Below are 18469 nucleotides of genomic sequence, written 5' to 3' on the forward strand. Positions count from 1 at the left end.
CTTCCTTCCCAGTCTGGAACCTGGAAATTCAAGTCTACACTGCTGGTCTCCCCACCTCTCCTCAACTTGTTCCTCCGTCTGATTTCACTGACGATGCTCATCCTCAGGACAGCCCAGCAGACCCCATTCAGCCTGCCTCCACGGGCCTCTCTGTGGCCCCTCACACTGCTGCCCAGAAGCACTTTGCTGTCTGGGTATAGATGACCCCACGTTCCTCATGCCCCTCCCTTCTCCCAGCTGCCTCACCATCTGTGCTGAGGCCTTCAAACCTCTCCTCCAGCCAAGGCCTTCCTCCTGAGCTCCCCGCCCATGCGGCCAACTGCTGGCCAGACACCAACATTCAGATAGGCCACAGGCAGCTCCTGCAAGGCCAAATTGCCAACAAACTCAAGCTAACTAAGTGTGATGGGCCTCCAGGTGTAGGAGTTAAGAAGATTCCAGGCTCTGAAATCACACTGCCTGAGTTCAGATCCCCCATCTGCAACTTACTGACATTGGACACATCCCCTCAATTCCCCATGTACAAAATGGGGAGAATAACAATGCCCCTCTCATAAGCTGTCACGGGGTTAAATGTGATAACACATGTAGATATTGACAACAGGGCCTGATACTTAGTAAGTCCTGTTAGATGTTAACGATCCTTACTGGAATCATCATCTTCTTTGCTAACCCCCAATAGCTCTTCTTCAGGCATGGTATCATCTTCTACCCGTCATCCAGAACCTGGTCGCCTGGGACCTTGGAGTCATTCCTAACTTCTCTTACTTCCCATTTCCATTCAATTCCCAAATCCTGCTGGTTTTGCCTCTCAAGTGTTTCTCCAAGCCACACCCTCCTAACCAATATCCTCATCTTCTCTCACCTACTCTACTGCAGCCTTTCCTGTGACCCACCTAACTCCTGCCTCAAATTTTATTCTGTAGTGATACTGAATTGTCTACAATTTCCCCACAAACTACATGGGCCTCTTTTCTATGAACTGGATTATGCTATTTTCCCTGCCTGGAAGGCCCCTCCCACCTTACCTTCCACCTTCTATGAGCCTGATTAGGTGTCACCTCCTCCTGAAAGCTCTCCTGGAATGCCCAGATTGGGCAACATGCCTGTCCTTTGAGCTTCTATATCTTAGACTTAGCGACATGATATTAACTTACCCTTTCAGGTTACCCCCTTCCCAACTTGGCTAGCGGTTCCTCACTGAGGATCTCAATCACTTTTACTGAACTGAGGTTACTATTCAAAGAAACCCACCTATGGAGGGCCTTAAATAAAGGATGAAATCGATCAAAATGAGAAAATTTCCACTATTTTAAAATCCAGAAATGATGGATTCTTCATAGACCAAAGTACTTGATCAACAGCCTCCTTAAACCAACCAATGAGATTCAAAGTCAGGGAAAGTGAGTTCTCTCATCCATGGGGGCTGTTAAGGAGGGAAGTGACTGTGCCCTACTTGGGGGATAAAGAAGGAGGAAGAGAAGGAGGGGAGAGGGGAGGGGGAGAAGAAGAAGAAAGAATTAGATGATAGGCTCTCTGTACAAGCTTGTTATCCTGACAGAACAGTCCCAGAACTTGAAACGTGATCTCTGGGGGCAGAGGGAGACAGTTTTATCACATATTAAGGTTAGACAGATGTTTTGGGTGTCTGGTGTTACCTGAATCAAAAGCACCACAAAAGAGCTAGCACAGCCCTGCTCAGCAAGATGTGTTCCCAACAGAAAGACACAGGAACCTTTTTTTTCCTTTTCCTTTTCCTTTTCACGTGTTTTTCTCTTCAGTCATATTTGAGGGTTTTGGATTTCCCTGGTGTGAGGGCGAAACACTGATTTCCACACCAGACCTTCCTTCCTCTCCAAAAATACTGCAGGCCAGGTCTTCAGCAAGGGTCCTGGGTGTAGAAACAGCCTCAGAAAGAGGGGGTACCTGGTCTGAAAGGTAGGTTTCAACATGTCTCCTGGGATGTGCTTCTTAAAAACTTAGAAGGCAGAAAATCTCCCTCTCTCTCCAACACACACACACACACACACACACACACACACACACACACACACACACCCTGAGCAGACCCTTCCCCTCTAGGTGGACCAGGGCCCATCCTGCCACAGTACCAGGAAGACAGACAAGGACCACCCGCCTAGCATGGGGGGCATTTTAAAGGCCTGAGCAGGAGGTGGGAGAGGCTGATCTTCCAAATGCCCCCCATTTCTTCACTGCCGACAGCAAAGCCCAGGCCTTAAGAGGCACCCAGGGAAAGAGGCTGACGTGACCAAGAAAATAACATCTTCAGAATGACTAATGCCCCACCGGGACGGGACCAGCTCTGGCCTGGCTGCCTGCCAGAGGGTCCACAGCCACTTTCCAAGGACACGGAGGGCAAACGTCCCTGACAAGTTCCCCCAAGGACTGTCCCTTCCCAGCTCTGCCCCTCCTCGGGGCTCCCCCCAGGGGCCTGTGAAGCCCTGAGTTAGGACACCAGGGCCCAGAGGCTGAGTCACTCCCTTGGGGCCAACCTGGGTCATAGCAAGTTCGTTATTTCAAGGACAAGTTCTCAGACCCCTCGTCCAGCCATCGGCCTGACAGAGACCGGGAGGGGAGAGGTCTGCGAGCGGATGAGGAGATGAGGAGAGAGCAGGCGGACTAGCTTCCCGGGGCTCTGAGGTCCCAAGGGCCCTGGGGGGGGGCTGTTCATGTCTTGTACAGAACATGCCCAACATACATTGGGAGACGCTCATCCTCCAGCCATCGGGGGGCTCTGTCTCTGGGCCAGGCCCCCCACAAGCCTTCCTCAGCTCTCCTTCAGCAGGCCCCGGGGAGCCCAAGGCAGGGGCCTCCCGCAGAGCCATTTTCCAGGGTGTCGGGGGGGGGGGCGCAGGGGGTGGATCTCGGGGGAGAGAGGCACAGGGGGAGGTGAGGAAGGGGCAGCTGGGTGGAGCCAGGTCGTCCCCGTAGGAGGTCACAGAACAGAACTGTGGACTGCTCCAAGTTTTTGATGTGCCTGCTCAGGGAGGGAGTGTCTAAAACCATTTCAAAAGCTGGGGGAAGCCCAGAGAAGGGGGGTCTCATTGTCTGTGGGGAGGGGGGATTTCAAAGGAGACCCCGCCACTGAAAGGTTTCAAAAGACCCTTGCCTTTCGATCAGCTCCAAATCACGCCCTCACCAGTGGCAGCCAGGAGAGGGGTGCTGGGAAAATGTTTCCAAGGAGACGTGTCCCTGAGTCATCGTAATTCCCGGGGTCTGGAGGCTGCAAAGCCACGATGAGGCACCCCCCCACCCCGCTATAAAAAGGTCAGTTTAGCATCCCCCGGGGGTGGGCTCCCACAGTCCAGGTGCCTGGGGAGGCCTGCCTCAGACCCCCAGTGCCCCGAGTTTATGAGAACGCCACCAAGCTGAACGGCGTCACGTCTGTCTGCCGAGTACCCTCGGTGCCACTAAGGGGGGCTTTTACCCCCACCAGCTCCAGGCAGCCACTCTGGGCTCGGGCCATTTAGCAGGGGAAGCTGTCCACAGGGACACTGGACAGTGTCTACCGGGGCTGCAGCGCCAGCCCCCAGCCAGAGCTCGCGCACCTGCTTCTCTTCCATTCACACCTCCCACAGTCACTCCCACCACCTTCCCCAAGCCACCAGGGCCAATAGGCACACAGCACAGGCCAAATATAAGTTCCATCACCTCCCTCCTCCCTTCCCTCCCTGCCTCATTCCCTCACCTCTGGACCAGACGGGGCAGGTCTCTGTTTTTTTTTTGCTTTTTTTTTTTTTGCATAACGAGTTTATTTTTAAAAGGCATACAGACAATAAACAAAGCAAACATTCCATCAGATATTAACTTCTCCCAAGTATTATCTGTCCTAGAATTGTTCCATTAAGTTCCAGTCTCTAGACATCTTAAATTCGATAACCATCTTCATCAGATCCATAACTTTTCTTCTGTCGAATTTAACTATTGTTTTCTGTTCGTTGGCTTACTTTCTCAAGGATTCCTATTAAAACTTGTTCTGATACCTTCCCACTTAGTTATCCATACCGTGCCCTCTCATCCCATTTTCTTCCCCCTCAACACTGCACCCAGATTAATCTCCCCAAAGCACCCAGCTACAACCAGGCCATACTCTGCTCCAAAACCTTCAATGGCTCCCTAGTGTGTAAGCCCAAGGTTGTACACTCAGGTGCCCGCAGGGGCCAGGCAGGGGCCACAAATGAGCAAAGCATCCCCCCAACTCACAACAGGGACCGGTGGGGCCTGTGGTTCCAGCTGCTGCCCAGCTCCCATCAACTGTGCTGTGTGGGAATATGGGCCATGGCTGCCACCTCTCCTGGTTTCTCAAGGGAAACCAAATAAAACACCCACCAAGGGGCCCCCAGATTTGGACCCCAGCCTACAGGATCAGGTCCAAACCCGCATCCCTTAACCTGGCCTTCAAGGCCCTCCATGGTCCAGCCCCAAGCCACCTCCCCACCCTCACTGCCCATGACATTGCAACGTGTGATGCCTCCATCCTAGTCAAGTCCGGCTCGTCCATTCCCCAGTCACCTCCTCTGCCCCTGACTCTGAGCTTTGCTCACCCCGCAGTCCCCCCACAGATGCTGCTTTCCACCTTCTAAGCCTAACCACAACACCTCCTTCAAGGACCTGCTTCTTCCTTACAATCAGCTCTCCGAGGAACCTGTTCTCTAGCAACTGTCCTTCATTGCTAAGCTGCTCCCTTTGCCAGGGACGGCCCTAAACCACAGAGAAAACGCCTCCTTACCCTTCAATACCCAGGCCTTCCTGATGGACTTATTTGGATCCAGCAGTCCCTGTTCCGGAAGCATCAACCTCACTACACTGTGCTTACTGGACGCCCATCAGCCTCCCCCATGGACAGGAAACCCCTGAGGGTAGGGCTGGGTCTCTTCCACCACAGGCCCTGGCAGGGGAGCCACACACTGTGGAGGGAGCCACACACAGTGGAGGGAGTCTGGTTTTTATTCAGACCCTGGCTCTGCTATTTCCTGGCTGGAAGAACTTGGGTAAGTCATTAAACCTCCTCTGTGAGGTGGAGAACTAGAAGCTACATACGTACCCGGCCTGCGGTGGGGCTCAGTCCACGGCAGCTGTTGGCATCCTCACCCAGTGTGACCTCCCTCCACTGCAGAGTGGTGCTGTGCTGTCTTCTGCGGGATGCTGTGAGGTCTCTGAGGGCAGGGGCCGTGTCCCCTCCACCCTCTATCACCCACAGGGACCACCCCAGGTCTCTACACGCAGCACATGCTCAACGTTCTTTGGTTGATGGAGGTGATGAGGTGAGGGAAGGAAGGGCAGGTGAGGGGGGCAGGGCAGAGTGAGAGGAGATACAGCCCTGCCACCAGAGGTGTAGCTCCAGCAGGTCCCTAGCCCGTGCCTCATGGCCACGAGCCAAGGGCCTGCGTGTGAGACCTCGTGCAGCAGCATAAACGTCCTGCCTGGACGCTCAGGCTCTGAGACCAACAGCTCCTTGCTGCCTGCTCTCCAGGTCCCCATACCCCGCGCATCCTGAGAACAGGCCAGCTCACAGCACTGCCGAGCGAGCCTGGTGAGGGGCCCTTTCCAGCCACCAGCCGGGACTTCTTGCAGGAGCCCCACCCTCTGCTCACACAGCGACCCAAGTGCCAGTCAAATCCTCCTTTCACATCTTCCACCACTCCAGTTAAGAGCAAGCCCTCGCCTTCCACCTGTGGACACACAGCTTCCAGGTGCTGCGCAAAAGGAAAGGTGGAAGGGAGAAAGGAGGCGGGGAGGAACACCTTTGAAATCACCGTGGTCCAATTAGCCAGCCTCTCGACCTTCGTACTTACAAACAAGAGCGCACATTAACACCTGCTACAGAGGCAAACATTTTTAGATATCTTCGTCTTCACCTCCCTGACACTGCCGTGAAAGCGCGCTCAGCAGCCAGTGACGGACAGAGTAGTTTCCTTCTTCTACTTCAGCGGGGGCCTCTCACACAGAAGGAACTAAAAAGTCACCAGTCTTCCCGTCGGGCTGAATTCCCAGGGTCCCCTGCCCCTCCCGTGCTTCTCACATCCCCTCGTCATTGAGGGAGCCCCACCAGGCACCCAGTTGTGCTCAGCGCCTTCAGGGGACCTGCCCCGAAGTCACTGGGACGCTAGGTACCCAAACTCACCGAGCAGCAGCTGGCGGGGACCAGGGGACCGCAGCCACCCTGAGCGCAGCTCCACTGAAGAAGGGCCTTATCGTGTACAATGTGGATGATGGCACAGATGTGGAACAACTCTCACAGGCTGAGGCGGGAGGGAGACTTCATACAACCGACCGCTTTGGAAGTGTATTCGTCTGTATCTACTGAAGGGGAGCCTGCTCGCATCCTATGACCCACCAATTGCAGTCGGAGAGACATTCCCATTAAAACCCCATGTGCGCGTCCACCAACGACCCATACAAGAATGGTCGCAGCAACACAGTATTTGAAACAATGCCACAAAGGAAACTACCCAGACGCCCATCAGTATGTGTATCAAGAACTGATAGACGGTGATGTGTCATACACCCGTGAGAAGGGGCCATGCCCAACCACAGGCGCTAAAACGAACAAGCGAAAGACACCAGACGCAAGTGAGCGGAGACGGTGTGATCTCGTTGACATGAAACGCAAAACGACCACAAGTCACCTACGGTGTCAGCATCGCGACGCTGAGGCCCTTTCGTTGGTGGGGGAAGGGGCTGGGGGGGGCCGAGGGGGTGTCTGGGATGCAGGAATGGTCTGCTTCTTCACCTGGGTGTTGGTTACCCAAGTGTGCTCAGTGCGTGAGGATCCACTGAGGTGGACGTTTCAGTGGACCTTTTTTTAATGTACGCAGTCAAGGGTTTTGTGGAACGGCACTCTGTTGGCGTGGCTGTTGCCAAGACCCTAATGAGAACATATGAGAGGCAGAAAAATGGAGAGAAGGTCAGGGTCGGGATGCTCAACCCAGGCCTGATCTTTCATCGCTCAGACTGCGGGAGTCTTGGAGAAGGTGATCACGCTTCCGCCAAAGACCCAGGGCACCAAGATTCCAGAAGTTCTCGAGGCCCTCACTGCCAAACCCACCCCCTGGGCTAGCCCCATGCCACCAGAAATCCACTGTGCCCTCTCTTGTAGCAAGGGCCTCCCTAGCCACCAGGGAGACCACAGCCACCCACAGAAGGCAAGTAAGACCTCAAGGCTTCCCTCCATCCCTCGGGCCAAGTGGGAACACGATGGGACTTGGAAAGCTCCCTTCTTTAAAGGCTGAATTTCCCAAAGTCCAAGACCGCTTGAAGAGGAATGGGAAAAGCAGCGGAATAAGTCTGTAAGCATTCTGTTTTGACAATGTGCCTGAGGAATTCCCCACGTTTAGTGGGGAAACGTGAGCAGTTAAATCTATTTGATGCCATGACATACGAAATTGAAGCGTGATTGCCCCTGAGTGCTTGACAACTGGAAAGCACTTCATTTCAGAAATGGAGGGAAATTTATGCTGGGAAATGGAAGAGACTGTCAAAAGTTGGACTGCAATGGGAGTGGAGCCACGCGAAAAGAAGGTTCGGGTGGAGAAAGTGCTCCAGTTCTCACGTTTTTAGTCCCATTTGAAATGTCGCAGAGACAGCAGCAGTGACTCTATCCTTTGGGCTACAAGCCAGTGAAATGATGATTGGAACCAAACATTTCAACCCCGAGGAGCGGCCGCAGCACAGGTGGGAGGAAACGCATGCTTACCAATCATGTGGTTGGCAACGTGGATTTGGATCTCTCTCTCGTTCTCGAAGGTCATCTGACACTTGATGCACTGGTACGTCTTCTTCTGTTTGGAAACCAAAAGGAAAGGAATTAGACAGCCAGGCTGCGGAACAGAGCAGAAAGCAAAAGTTCCTGGAGGCCACGGCTCAAGACTTCCCAGAACGGCTCTGATCCGCTCCCAGTTCTCTCCAGGCCATTCTCTTCCCACCTGCCTCTGCATCCAGCTCAGATTCAGCCTGGGGACGAGGGGACAGGCTCCACTGCCAGGGAGCTGCTCCTCGGCTCGACGCTGCCCCATCCCAAGGTGAGGGCACACGGCAGAACCACAGAAAGGAAGCTGAGGCAGGCTGTTCTGCTTGGGGTATGCGCAGATCCATCTACCCATCTTCCACCCATCTATGCCTGCTGCATCCACTCATCCATCCATCCGTCTGTTCATCCATCTGTCTACCCATCACTGTCTACCTACCCCCTGCCTACCCATCCACCCATCTAAACACACACACACACACACACACACATACCCATTCATTCATCTAGCCACCCATCCATCCAACCATCTGATCATCCATCCATCCATCCATCCATCCATCCATTCATCTCTCTTTGCACCCATCCAACTACTCTCCCATCTATTTACCTACCCTAAGAACCAAGTGGCCAAGCAGGGGAGACTGCTTCCATCAGCTCTGACACTCAGGGGTGAATGAAGAATTCCTCACCTGCCCTAGACACACAAGGCCCCGGGTGATCCTACAGCTGGCTTCCACACACGGGGAGCTATTACCAACTGCTTTGGTGGGGAGGGGGGCAGAAAAATGGAGAACATGAAAAGTTTCAAAGCTTCTCGAAGACTGGTTCCAAAGAGTGGAGCTTCAGTGTGAAACCAGCCCACTGTGGACAGGTGTGTTGCCTGAGTGGGGGAAGGGCTGTGGCTGTGCGTTTTTATGAAGAGGGAGGGGTGGTATGGGAATTCAAAGTATCTAAGTTTTTTGAAGACTACTTTGGGTCCTGGGATGATGGGGCCTCCCTCGACCTCCGGAAAACAGGGCAAGACTCTGGATTTCTTGGCTGAGCACTGAGACCCAGCCCTCGACGATGCAGCCAGGACGAACCACCAGAGGGCTCAGCTGTCGCAGCCCCACCTGAGCCCCACCCGAACCTGCAGTTCTTCTGAAGGGCCTGCTCTCACCTCCGGGCCTTTGTCTATGCCGTTTCCTCCACCTGGAATACCCTCTCCATCCTTGAGGACTCTGTTCAAATGGCACCTCTTCTGAGAAGCCTTTTCTTCCCACCCCAGAGTGAGTTCAGGATCTGCCCAGGCCCCTGAGCTTATGCTGGAAGCACCTAGTTGCTCCGCATACGATTTTGTCGTGGCCAATTGATTTGTTTGCTCGCACTGGAGTGTGAGCACCCAGAGGGCCAGGACGCGTTCTGTCCACCTGTGGGGTCCCAGAAAGGACTGCGTGCTTAGGAAGCGTTTGTGGAACAAATGAGCAGAGTTGTGAAATAACACGCGCCACGCCCTCTATGAGGGCAGAAGGGACAAAGAGAAGTCATCCCACGGTGACTAGGGATCCTGGATCCCCACCACCCAACACAGGGCCCAGCCCAGAGCGAGTGTCTAATAAGCAGTGAACTTCCATCATGACTCCTACTGCTGCTGAGAGACTGTTGAATAAAGGAATGGAGAAACAACTGGACCAGCTGGTGCTGGGAGCTCCGGGCTCCAGGCAGGGTCCCCGCTGGGGCTCCAGGGCCCGTACTGATAAGACCAGAGGGCCTTGCTCCCAGAGCTTCGGGAGACCTGGGCGTTCAGTATGTCCCCAGAACAGCCACAGCGTTGGGTCCGGAAGCAGGCATTCAGCACGGAAACACCCGGGAATAATGGGTGAGTCTCGGGGAACAGAACAGGGGAGCCTCACAACAGGCAGAGGAGATTTCAGGCCAGAAGAGACAGCAGGGACTGAAGTCTTCTGAGGGGCACAGTCGCAAAGCCTCGGCTCAGCTCCTCGTCTGTGCTCATGGAGCACATGGACCCTGGGCTTCTCCACCATCAAAATCATTCATTCCCTCTCACACGTGTCCCTCACCCACTCTGCCTGGCAAGTCTGAGTCCTTGATGCTTAAATGGATGACTGAATGAATGAATGAGTGAATGGTCAAGGCAAGAATGAAGCACGCCCCAGGAAGCTCCACGCGGAGGAAGCCCAGAGGAGCCTGCTGGACAAGGGAGACTGTGCCCCCCACCTCCTTGGCTGGAAGTCTCTAGAGGCCACGGCCAAGGCCACGGCCACGGCTAGTCCAGACCAGTGCGGGGGTGGGGGGGCAGTTCATGATCCAAGTGCTATTCCTCCGCGGGGCAGATGAATGAAGTAGGTTCACTGTGCTTGAAAGATAAATCACCAGGAGCCTGCCTAGACAGGACGACAGCATACACCCAAATGTCCCCCCTCAGTGGCAGGAAGAGGACTGGGCCCTGCCTCGTGGGGCAACAGGCTCCCGGGGAATCCCAGGGGAGTGGTCACAGGAGCTGCTGACCAAAGAGCCTGGGTGTTCACACGCACACACAGAGCACGTATGCGCAGGCATGGACACGCATGTGAGGATATACACACAGACTTGCAAACATCCTACATACCTCGCCCCAACTCACCACCAACACGCAAGACCCTCACACACACCCACAACCCCTACACACAACAACCCACTTGCTCCCTGTAACACAGACACGTAAGTGCGACACCCCCAGAGAATTGGAGACATCCTCATGGACCACGAGTTCACGGAGCATCCCCAGTAACACACACGCTTTCAGTCCTCTCCCTGGAACCCTGACAGCCGTCACACCCATCGCTCCCCAATGCACCCACGGATGCACAAGCAGCTTATGGCACAAGGGTGTGCACTGACCCTTGTGGACACACATGTAGACTCATAGGTATACACAAGCACATTCACAGTCGGGCGTGCACACACACAGGTTCACCAGCACCAACACTCACTAAGGCACATGTATACCCATATGCCCGCACCCAAAGATGGCCCTTTGGGCCTTGCATGTGAGACCAGGGATGCCCAGGGTCTGCAGGAGCAGGCACCCAGGCCAGGCTGTGGAACACAGCACGGGGAGAACAGGCGAGGACTCTCACTCCGTCTACCTCCTGCTGCCCCCCATCCGCACCTCAACACCTCCTCTGGGTCCATCTCCCTCTTGCTATCCCCCAAAGACCCCATCCTCCTCTGCAGGTTCAGCCCCCGCTAGGAGACGTGATCACAGAAAACTAGAACTTGGCATTCAAAGCACCTCCTCTGCATAAGCGCCTTCCCCGGGGCCCAGCCCAGGAGAGCCAAAGCTGAACCCTGGCACCTAAGCCAGGGCTGCCTTCGCCAGTGTGGCCCGAGCAACCCCAGAGGGTCCCGGGGCAGGAAGAGAACATGCTTGAGGATGTGGAGAGGGAAAGGGAAGAACAGGGGAAAGACAGCCACTGCCGCTGAATTCCCATGATCGTGATCGCAACCCACATTTACTGAGCACCTACTATGAGCCTACTATGTGGAGGCACTATCTCTTCTGAATACTCACAATGACTCTGCAAGCTCCACTTTAGGGATGGAGAAAGTGGAGTGTCAAGGGGCTAAATCATTTGGTCAAAGCGTAGCGCCGGTGATCAGGAGAGCTGGGACTGGACCCCAGGCAGGCGCCCACCAGAGCCACTGTCTGAGCTGCTGTTCTTGGCTCCACGCCAAGACCACCCCACACAGCCCTGCTCTGGGTGACGGAAAGCTGTCACCTGAACAAGCCCGTGAACCTGGCAGTCTGTTTACCCTGCAGGAAGATGGAGTGTGAAAGCACCCAGTCTACCTCCCCACCCCACGCCGGACGGGGCACCGTGGTAATCTGGTGAGTCGATGAGGGCCAGGGTCTGCCCACAAGGGGCTGGAATTGGGGTGATGTTGTTATTACCCGTCAACAGAGGGGGAGGCGGAAACCTCACCGCTTCGCTCCAGCCAACAGCAGCCTCGGCCCCATGGGAACACAGTCCTCAGAGAGCTGGTTGCTATGGATACACTCCCGAGGGTCCCAGCCTGCCAGCCCCCAAGCCCCTGTGCAGCCCCCAGAGTCTGCTCTCGTATGCGTGAGCCCTGGGGGAGGGAGGGGTGGGCGAACAGACAGCTGGGCCCCTGCCCCAAGGCGTGCCCAGGCAGGGGGCGAGGCCCCAGAGGCTGTGCCTCCGCGGGGGAGGTACCCGGGCTTTGTCTAGCTCCTTTCTGCAAATGGCCCATCTGCCCAGGCCTCTAGACGTGAGTTCCAGCTCCCTTCTCTCTCACAAGACCAGGAACAGGGAGAGGAAGGCCTTCCAGGCTCCCAGAAAACAAGCCCCCTCGGGTTCGTAGTTCCGCACTCCCACGCACAGCTGTGCATCCTCGGGTACGTGGCTCCACCTTTCTGAGTCTGGGCCCCCTCTGTACCAAAGCCAAGGTCACGGCAAAGGTCCAGGGTGTTGCCATGGAAACAATATAAGAGTGGGTGCCCACACAGTAGGGGTTTTACGAAGTAGTACTTGATACAGGATCCAGCCTTCAATAGCCAAGGGCTCTGGGGACGCTAGAAGCAGCCCCATGGCCAGCAGGAGCCCCAGCGTGGGCAGGGATGGGGCTGGAGCGCACCTGGGAGAAGGGTATGCAGGGGCCCTGCCGTGCCACACTGTCCCACCGCATGAGCACCGGGCTGACCACCCTGGACCCCATCCTTGCAACTAGGATGGGCTCCAGAGGTGCTGGCCGAAGGGCTGGTCAAGAGCTCGGGCTGGGGCACCACCTGGGTTCTAATCCCTTCTCTGCTTCTTTAAACTGCGGGGCTCACAGCAAACTACCTAATTGCTCCTTGCCTCCTTTTCCTCATCTGTAAAGTGAGTGTTGTAAGGATTAAACAGATAGAAAGTGCCTGGATGTGCCTGGTACATCCTTATCCCTCAATAAATGTGAGGTGCGATTATAAACGGGAAAATAACAAGTGATGGTTGCTACGTGCCCAGCACGTCTTTACTCATTTAATCCTCAGGGCAAAACACTGAGGTCAGCAGGGAGACAGTCACAGTATTTGACAACTGAGCAGGAACACACACCGGCCAACCAGAGCAGAGCCTGGTTAGAAAAGCAGATCGACCCCCCGGTCCCTCCCAGGTGTGCCACCTTTGGACGTAGACACTATTGCAATTGCTATGACTAGTGGTACTATTATTATCCTCTGGCTTTACAGGTGAGGACCGAAGCCCAGAGAGGTCAAATCATAAGTGGGTACCGGAAGGGGGAGATTTTAACGCAGGCCATCTGACTCCAGGGCCCAAATCCTCCCCAATCCACCCACACTGGCTGGCAGCAAGCTGAGGCTCAGGGGGACAGAGCTGGGCAGCCGTGACCGTACTGTGCTCAGGACCTCTGAAGGGTGACCGCTGGACCCTTACCTAGAAGGCTTTGCTCAGTCATAAGGCCTTAAGAAAGGGGTCCATTTCTGACTCTCCTTGGCTGCCAGACACAGCAGAAATAATGGGCGCTCAGGACAAATTTAATCAACCCATCAATCACCTCTAAAAGGAGCTCTCTGCTACAGACGGGGCTTTGAGGAGAGGCCTCAGGCCCCAGCTGGACACACAGCTCTATCCTCAGTCAGACGTTTCCCTCTGCAGCTGGGTGATCTTGGTCAGGGCCTCTGGCTCGCTGGCCTCTGTGGGGAGCTGGCCAGGAGACCCCTTCGGGGCCCCCACTGCAGATTCTCCCTTCAGCCTCTCCCGCCATCCTTCTCTCTCACTCTCTCCCCCCCTCAAAATCCTGGAGTTCCGGGCCCCAGTTCTGATCCCACAGTGAAACACCCTCAGCAGACATCCCTGTCTTCCAGCAGGAACCTGTGGCAGGTGGCCCTTGCCCACATCCTGCCCCCCTGCCAGTGGTACCAGCAGTGGCCCTCCAGGGAAAGATACCCCCGAGATCTGCTTGGCATCGCCTCGGTCTGGAAACAGACAACACAGACTTGATGGGAGCCCCCGGGCCCGTTCTGACACCTGAGGGTCATGCAGCCTCCAGGCCCACCGGCAGGTGCCCCTTGGTCACCATTCCCAGGGCCCACGTGGACCCTCCAGTAGCTCAGACTTCCCCTGCCTCATCAAAACCCACTGGTTATGGGCCTGCGGCTCCCCCTGACCTGGTAGCCCCCAAGGCAGGGACCGCTTCTGACTCTCCTTAGCTGCCAGGCACCCCCAAAATAAAGGGTGCACAGGACAGTTTTGATCAATCATCAGTCAGTCATTAACGACAACAGTAACTGGAAACACTCCTAGGGCCTTCCACGTACCAGCGACTGCACTGACTACAGTGACACCGTTGATGGTACCAGCATCAGCTGGTGATAACTGCTAGCGTGACTGGGCCCTAAGTGCCAGGTTCCAGGCCCTTTATGTGTACATTATCTCCATAAATTGTCAAAGGATTCCTAAATCTAAAGCCTAAAGAACAGAGTCACTTGCCCAAGAAGACCCAATAAGTGTGTGAATAAGTCCACTCCGCGATCAATGACCAAGACGACCACGAACCCTGAGGAAGCGCTCACCGCATCAGCCTTTTATCTACATTACGCCACGGGCCCCTCAGAACGATTCTGTGAAGTCGAGACAATTATTATTCCCATTTTACAGACGAGCCCTTGGCAAATGAGGCCCAGGAAGGTAAATGCCATGTCACACAGGAAGGGGCATGGTGACACTGGGGTTCGAACTCAGAGCCTACTGCGATCAGACGTGCTTAACCACTGTACAACGGCGCTGCTTCTCTGGGCTCCTAGAGGGAACGCCACCGGGCAACACAGAGCTCAGCACGGGGGCTCCTCTGGGCATGAGCGGAGCCCCAAGGAGCAAGGTCCAGGCTCGGGCGGGCTGCACTTACCCGGGGCACTGGCGACGTCTGGGCACCTTTCCGGGGCCCACTGGTCTCTGGAGTGAGGTCACGGTGGTCCACCTGCATGTGGCTCTCCAGGTCCTCGGCACTCTCGAACTTGACGCTGCACTCGGGGCAGCGGAGGCCGGCGCAGGGCCGGTCAGCAGGCTCGGGCGGGGCCAGGCCACCCACCTGTCCGTTGGAGCTGCGGGCCATGCAGCCGGCGCAGAGGCCATAGGGGAGCCCGTTGACGTCGAGCTTCACCAGGTCCTGCTTGCTGCGAAATTCTTTGAGGCACAGGGCACACTTGTACAGCTTCTGCAGCCCCTGGCCGTTGGGGGAGGACGCAGCCGAGCTGCCCGCCAGCTTCTGCATGTGGAAGGTGCCATGGATCTTGAGCTCGAGCGTGGAGGTGACCGTCTGCATGCAGACCACACAGCGGAAGCCTGTGAGGGAGTTGCGCAGGTCGGGGTGCATCTGGCAGTGCTCGATGAACTCCTCCTCGCTCTGCAGGGGCATCTTGCAGATGCGGCAGGTGCCCGTGTCCAGGCTCTTGCTGTGGGTCACCTTGTGCTCAGTGAGCGTCAGCAGCGAGGGGAAGCGCTCGCCACAGATGGGGCACATGTAGTGCTTGGCGGGGCCCCGGTGCGTCTGCAGGTGCTCCCGGAGGCCATTCTCCGAGAAGAAAGTCCGTGAGCACACGTTGCACTTGTGGCTGCCCTTGATGAACTCGGCCTTCTTCCGGGAGCCGTCGTCCTCGCCCGGCCGGATGTTGTGGTCCCGCAGCCTGTGGTTCTGCAGCAGCACCTCCATGGTGTAGGCCGCCCCGCAGATGTCGCAGCCGTACATGGGTTCTGACGCGTCCACGTCGTCCTCGCTCGCCTCGTGGCTGTTGGGCGCCTCGGGGTTCTTCAGCAGCATGCCCTGCAGGTCGGCCGGCTCGGCCTTCTTGGCGGTAGCCGGGGGCACCCCGTTGGCCGTGCCGTTCTCGGTGGCCGCGTCAAACACGCAGTGCTTCTCCCGCAGGTGCTTCTCCAGCAGGATGATGGCGTGGAAGGCCTTGCTGCAGAACTTGCAGTTGTACTTCTTGCTGTGCGTGGTGATGTGGCACTGCAGCTCCACCTCGGTGCTGAAGGTCTCCCCGCAGAAGATGCACTTGTGTGCCTTGGCCGGGTTGCCCAGGTGGCTGTGTTTGACGTGCACCTGCAGGTCGGCCTCCTTGCGGAAGTCCCAGTTGCAGGCCGTGCAGCGGTACATCTTCTTCTCGTTGCTGTGCTTCACCGCCAGGTGCACCTGGATGGACACCTTGGAGTCAAAGACCTCCTGACACAGGGTGCAGTGGTAGAGCACGAAGGTGTGCATGTCCAGCAGGTGCTTCTGCAGGTCGTCCACCGAGGAGAACTGCTTGTCGCAGCTCTCGCACACGTAGTGGGTCGACGTGGTCATGTAGTGCACCGTCAGGTGCTGCAGGAGGGATTCCTGGGAGTCGAAGTCCTCCTTGCACTGGGGGCACGCCTGCTTGCGCAGCAGCAGCTCCAGGTGCAGCTTCAGGTGGGTCTGGAAGCTCTCGAAGTTGGAGAACTTGAGGTCGCACTGATTACAGGGATACTCGCCGTTGGAGATGGAGTTGGCGCTCACCGAAAGCCGCTGCCGCTTCGGGGATGACACCTCCACGTCAGATGAGACCGGGCTCTGCTCCGCCTTGGACTTCTTGCTGTGGGCCAGCGGGATGTTCTTGTGGTTCTCCTTGATGTGCTTGGTGAGCTTCAGGATGGAGCCGAAGATGGGCGAGTTGGTGCAGTAGGGGCAGGAATAGACCTCCATGAAGGACTGCGCAGGCTGCACGACCGGGGACTCCAGCTTGGCGCTGCCGACGCTGCAGTGGGCCTGCTGGATGTGCTCGGTGAGGGAGGACTCGGTCAGGAATCCCATGGAGCACTGGTTGCAGAAGAAGGCGTTACTGCCGTCGGGCGGGTTGGAGTTGGGGCCGCAGTGGGAGACGCGGATGTGCTCCTGCAGGCTGTTGATGTCGGCAAACATCTCGGGGCAGTAGTTGCAGTGGAAGGCGGAGATGTTACTGAACTGCATCACGGGGTAGGCGTGGTTCTTGTGCAGCTTGCGGACGTGCTCATTGAGGTTGTAGAGGGTGGGCATGGAGTCTAGGCAGATCTGACACGTGTGGCTCTGCTGTGGCTTATCCGCGTGGATGGTCTTCAGGTGGATCTCCAGCACGGCCAGGCTGTTAAAGTCCCGCTTGGAGCAATAGGGGCAGCTGTAGACCACCTTGGACCAGCCCTGCCCGTCATCCCGCATCTTCTTCTGGCCCCGCAGTGGCTTCAGGGTGGAGTCCGGCGTGGAGCCTCGCTCCACGGAGGCGCTGGAGTCTGGAGTGGCGCTGCTCATGGAGGCCACGCTGCCCAGCACGGGGTCGGGGCTGACGCTGTGGTTGCTGGAGTCGGGCTGCCGGTGGCTGTCCAGGTGGCAGTAGACGCCCTCCACCGAGGAGAACTGCTCGGGGCACATGGGGCACTTGTGTTTCTGGTTGGCGTGGGCTTGGTGGATGTGGGCAAGCAGCGCGTTCTCGTCGACGAAGACCTCGGGGCAGTGGATGCACTGCAGGTCGGCCTTCTCGGAGAGCTGGGGGTGGCGGGTGAGCACGTGCTTCTCCAGCTCCTCGGTCTGGCTGAAGGTGTCCTCGCAGTAGTCGCACATGAAGTCGTCCTTCTTGGCCTCCTTCTCCGACTTGGCCAGGTGCTCCTTGTTCTTCTTGTGGGCCTGCATGTGGCTCTGCAGAGAGCTGGTGGAGGAGAAGCCGCGCTTGCACACGGTGCACTTGAAGGGCTTGCTGGAGCTGTGGGTCTTCAGGTGGATCTTCAGGTGGTCGCTGCGGGAGAAGGCCGCCTCGCACTCGTGACAGTGGTACTTCTTGTCGCCCGTGTGCAGCTTGATGTGCCGGTCGCGGCTCCTCTTGTGCTTGAAGAGGCGGCTGCAGTAGGTGCACTTGAACGGCAGCTTGTCGCTGTGGATCTGCTCGTGCCTCTTCAAGTAGCTCAGGCGGATGAAGGACTTGTCGCAGAACTGGCAAGGGTACGGCAGGCCCGTGCCCCCTTCCTCCTCACCCAGGCCCAGGTCACACCCATCTCCGATCATCTGCGTGGGGGACGCAACATCCTTGCTGGAGGGAGACGAGGCCACCCAGGAGAGTTGTGGGTCGTCGTCACCATCTGCAGAGGGAAGGCAGAAGAGAGATTAGAGGCAATTCCCAGGGCCGCGAGAGACAAGGACAGAGCCAGCTTCTTGAAAGCTCGCGGGCTGAGGCTGTGCAGCTGGCCAGCTGCTGCAGGGGGAGTCGGGGAGGGGGGGGAGTCTGGGGGGCCGGAAACAAGTGGACACGCGGGCCTTCCAGTCTGCAGAGAGGGTGGAAGAAGGGTGGCAGGATAAGCAGGGGACGTGCCTCTCCCCTGGGCAACACCTTCCTGGACCTCACTGGATGCAGCACCCAGCCCCCCCAACAGGAGGTGAGGTCTCAGTCACTTCCCTGATGGGGAGTGGGGGGGGGGGGGATGCAGCCTGGGAAAAAAGTCACCTGAAATGTCCTCAGAGACCATCAGTCCCATAGGCCCAAAGGAGGTAAGTCCCATCACTTGATCAAGACACAGGGGTTGACTCCCCCTCCAACCCCTAGTCTGTGGGGGAAATCCCACTGGTGCAATGGGACGTAAGCAAAACTCTGCAAGAAAATAAAATGCATTTTAATGAATTCGGCCACACCACATTCCGTGGGGAAGGGGGGACTGATAA

The 18469-nt window shown here is 56.7% G+C and overlaps 1 protein-coding gene across 1 annotated transcript in view; it reads right to left on the reverse strand.

Annotated features, from left to right (window-relative positions):
• The window catches only part of ZNF423 (zinc finger protein 423), a 327693-nt gene that overhangs the window by 119676 nt on the left and 189548 nt on the right, over positions 1–18469 (reverse strand). Inside the window, exons 4-5 of the mRNA XM_065898763.1 lie at positions 14678–17892; positions 7718–7802 (exon numbers count right to left, since the gene is read on the reverse strand). Coding sequence (XP_065754835.1) covers positions 7718–7802; positions 14678–17892 — 3300 coding nt within the window. The remainder of the gene's footprint in view (positions 1–7717; positions 7803–14677; positions 17893–18469) is intronic.

The sequence above is a fragment of the Phocoena phocoena genome, chromosome 20 (assembly GCF_963924675.1).
Source record: "Phocoena phocoena chromosome 20, mPhoPho1.1, whole genome shotgun sequence".
In the NCBI taxonomy this organism is placed as follows: domain Eukaryota; kingdom Metazoa; phylum Chordata; class Mammalia; order Artiodactyla; family Phocoenidae; genus Phocoena; species Phocoena phocoena.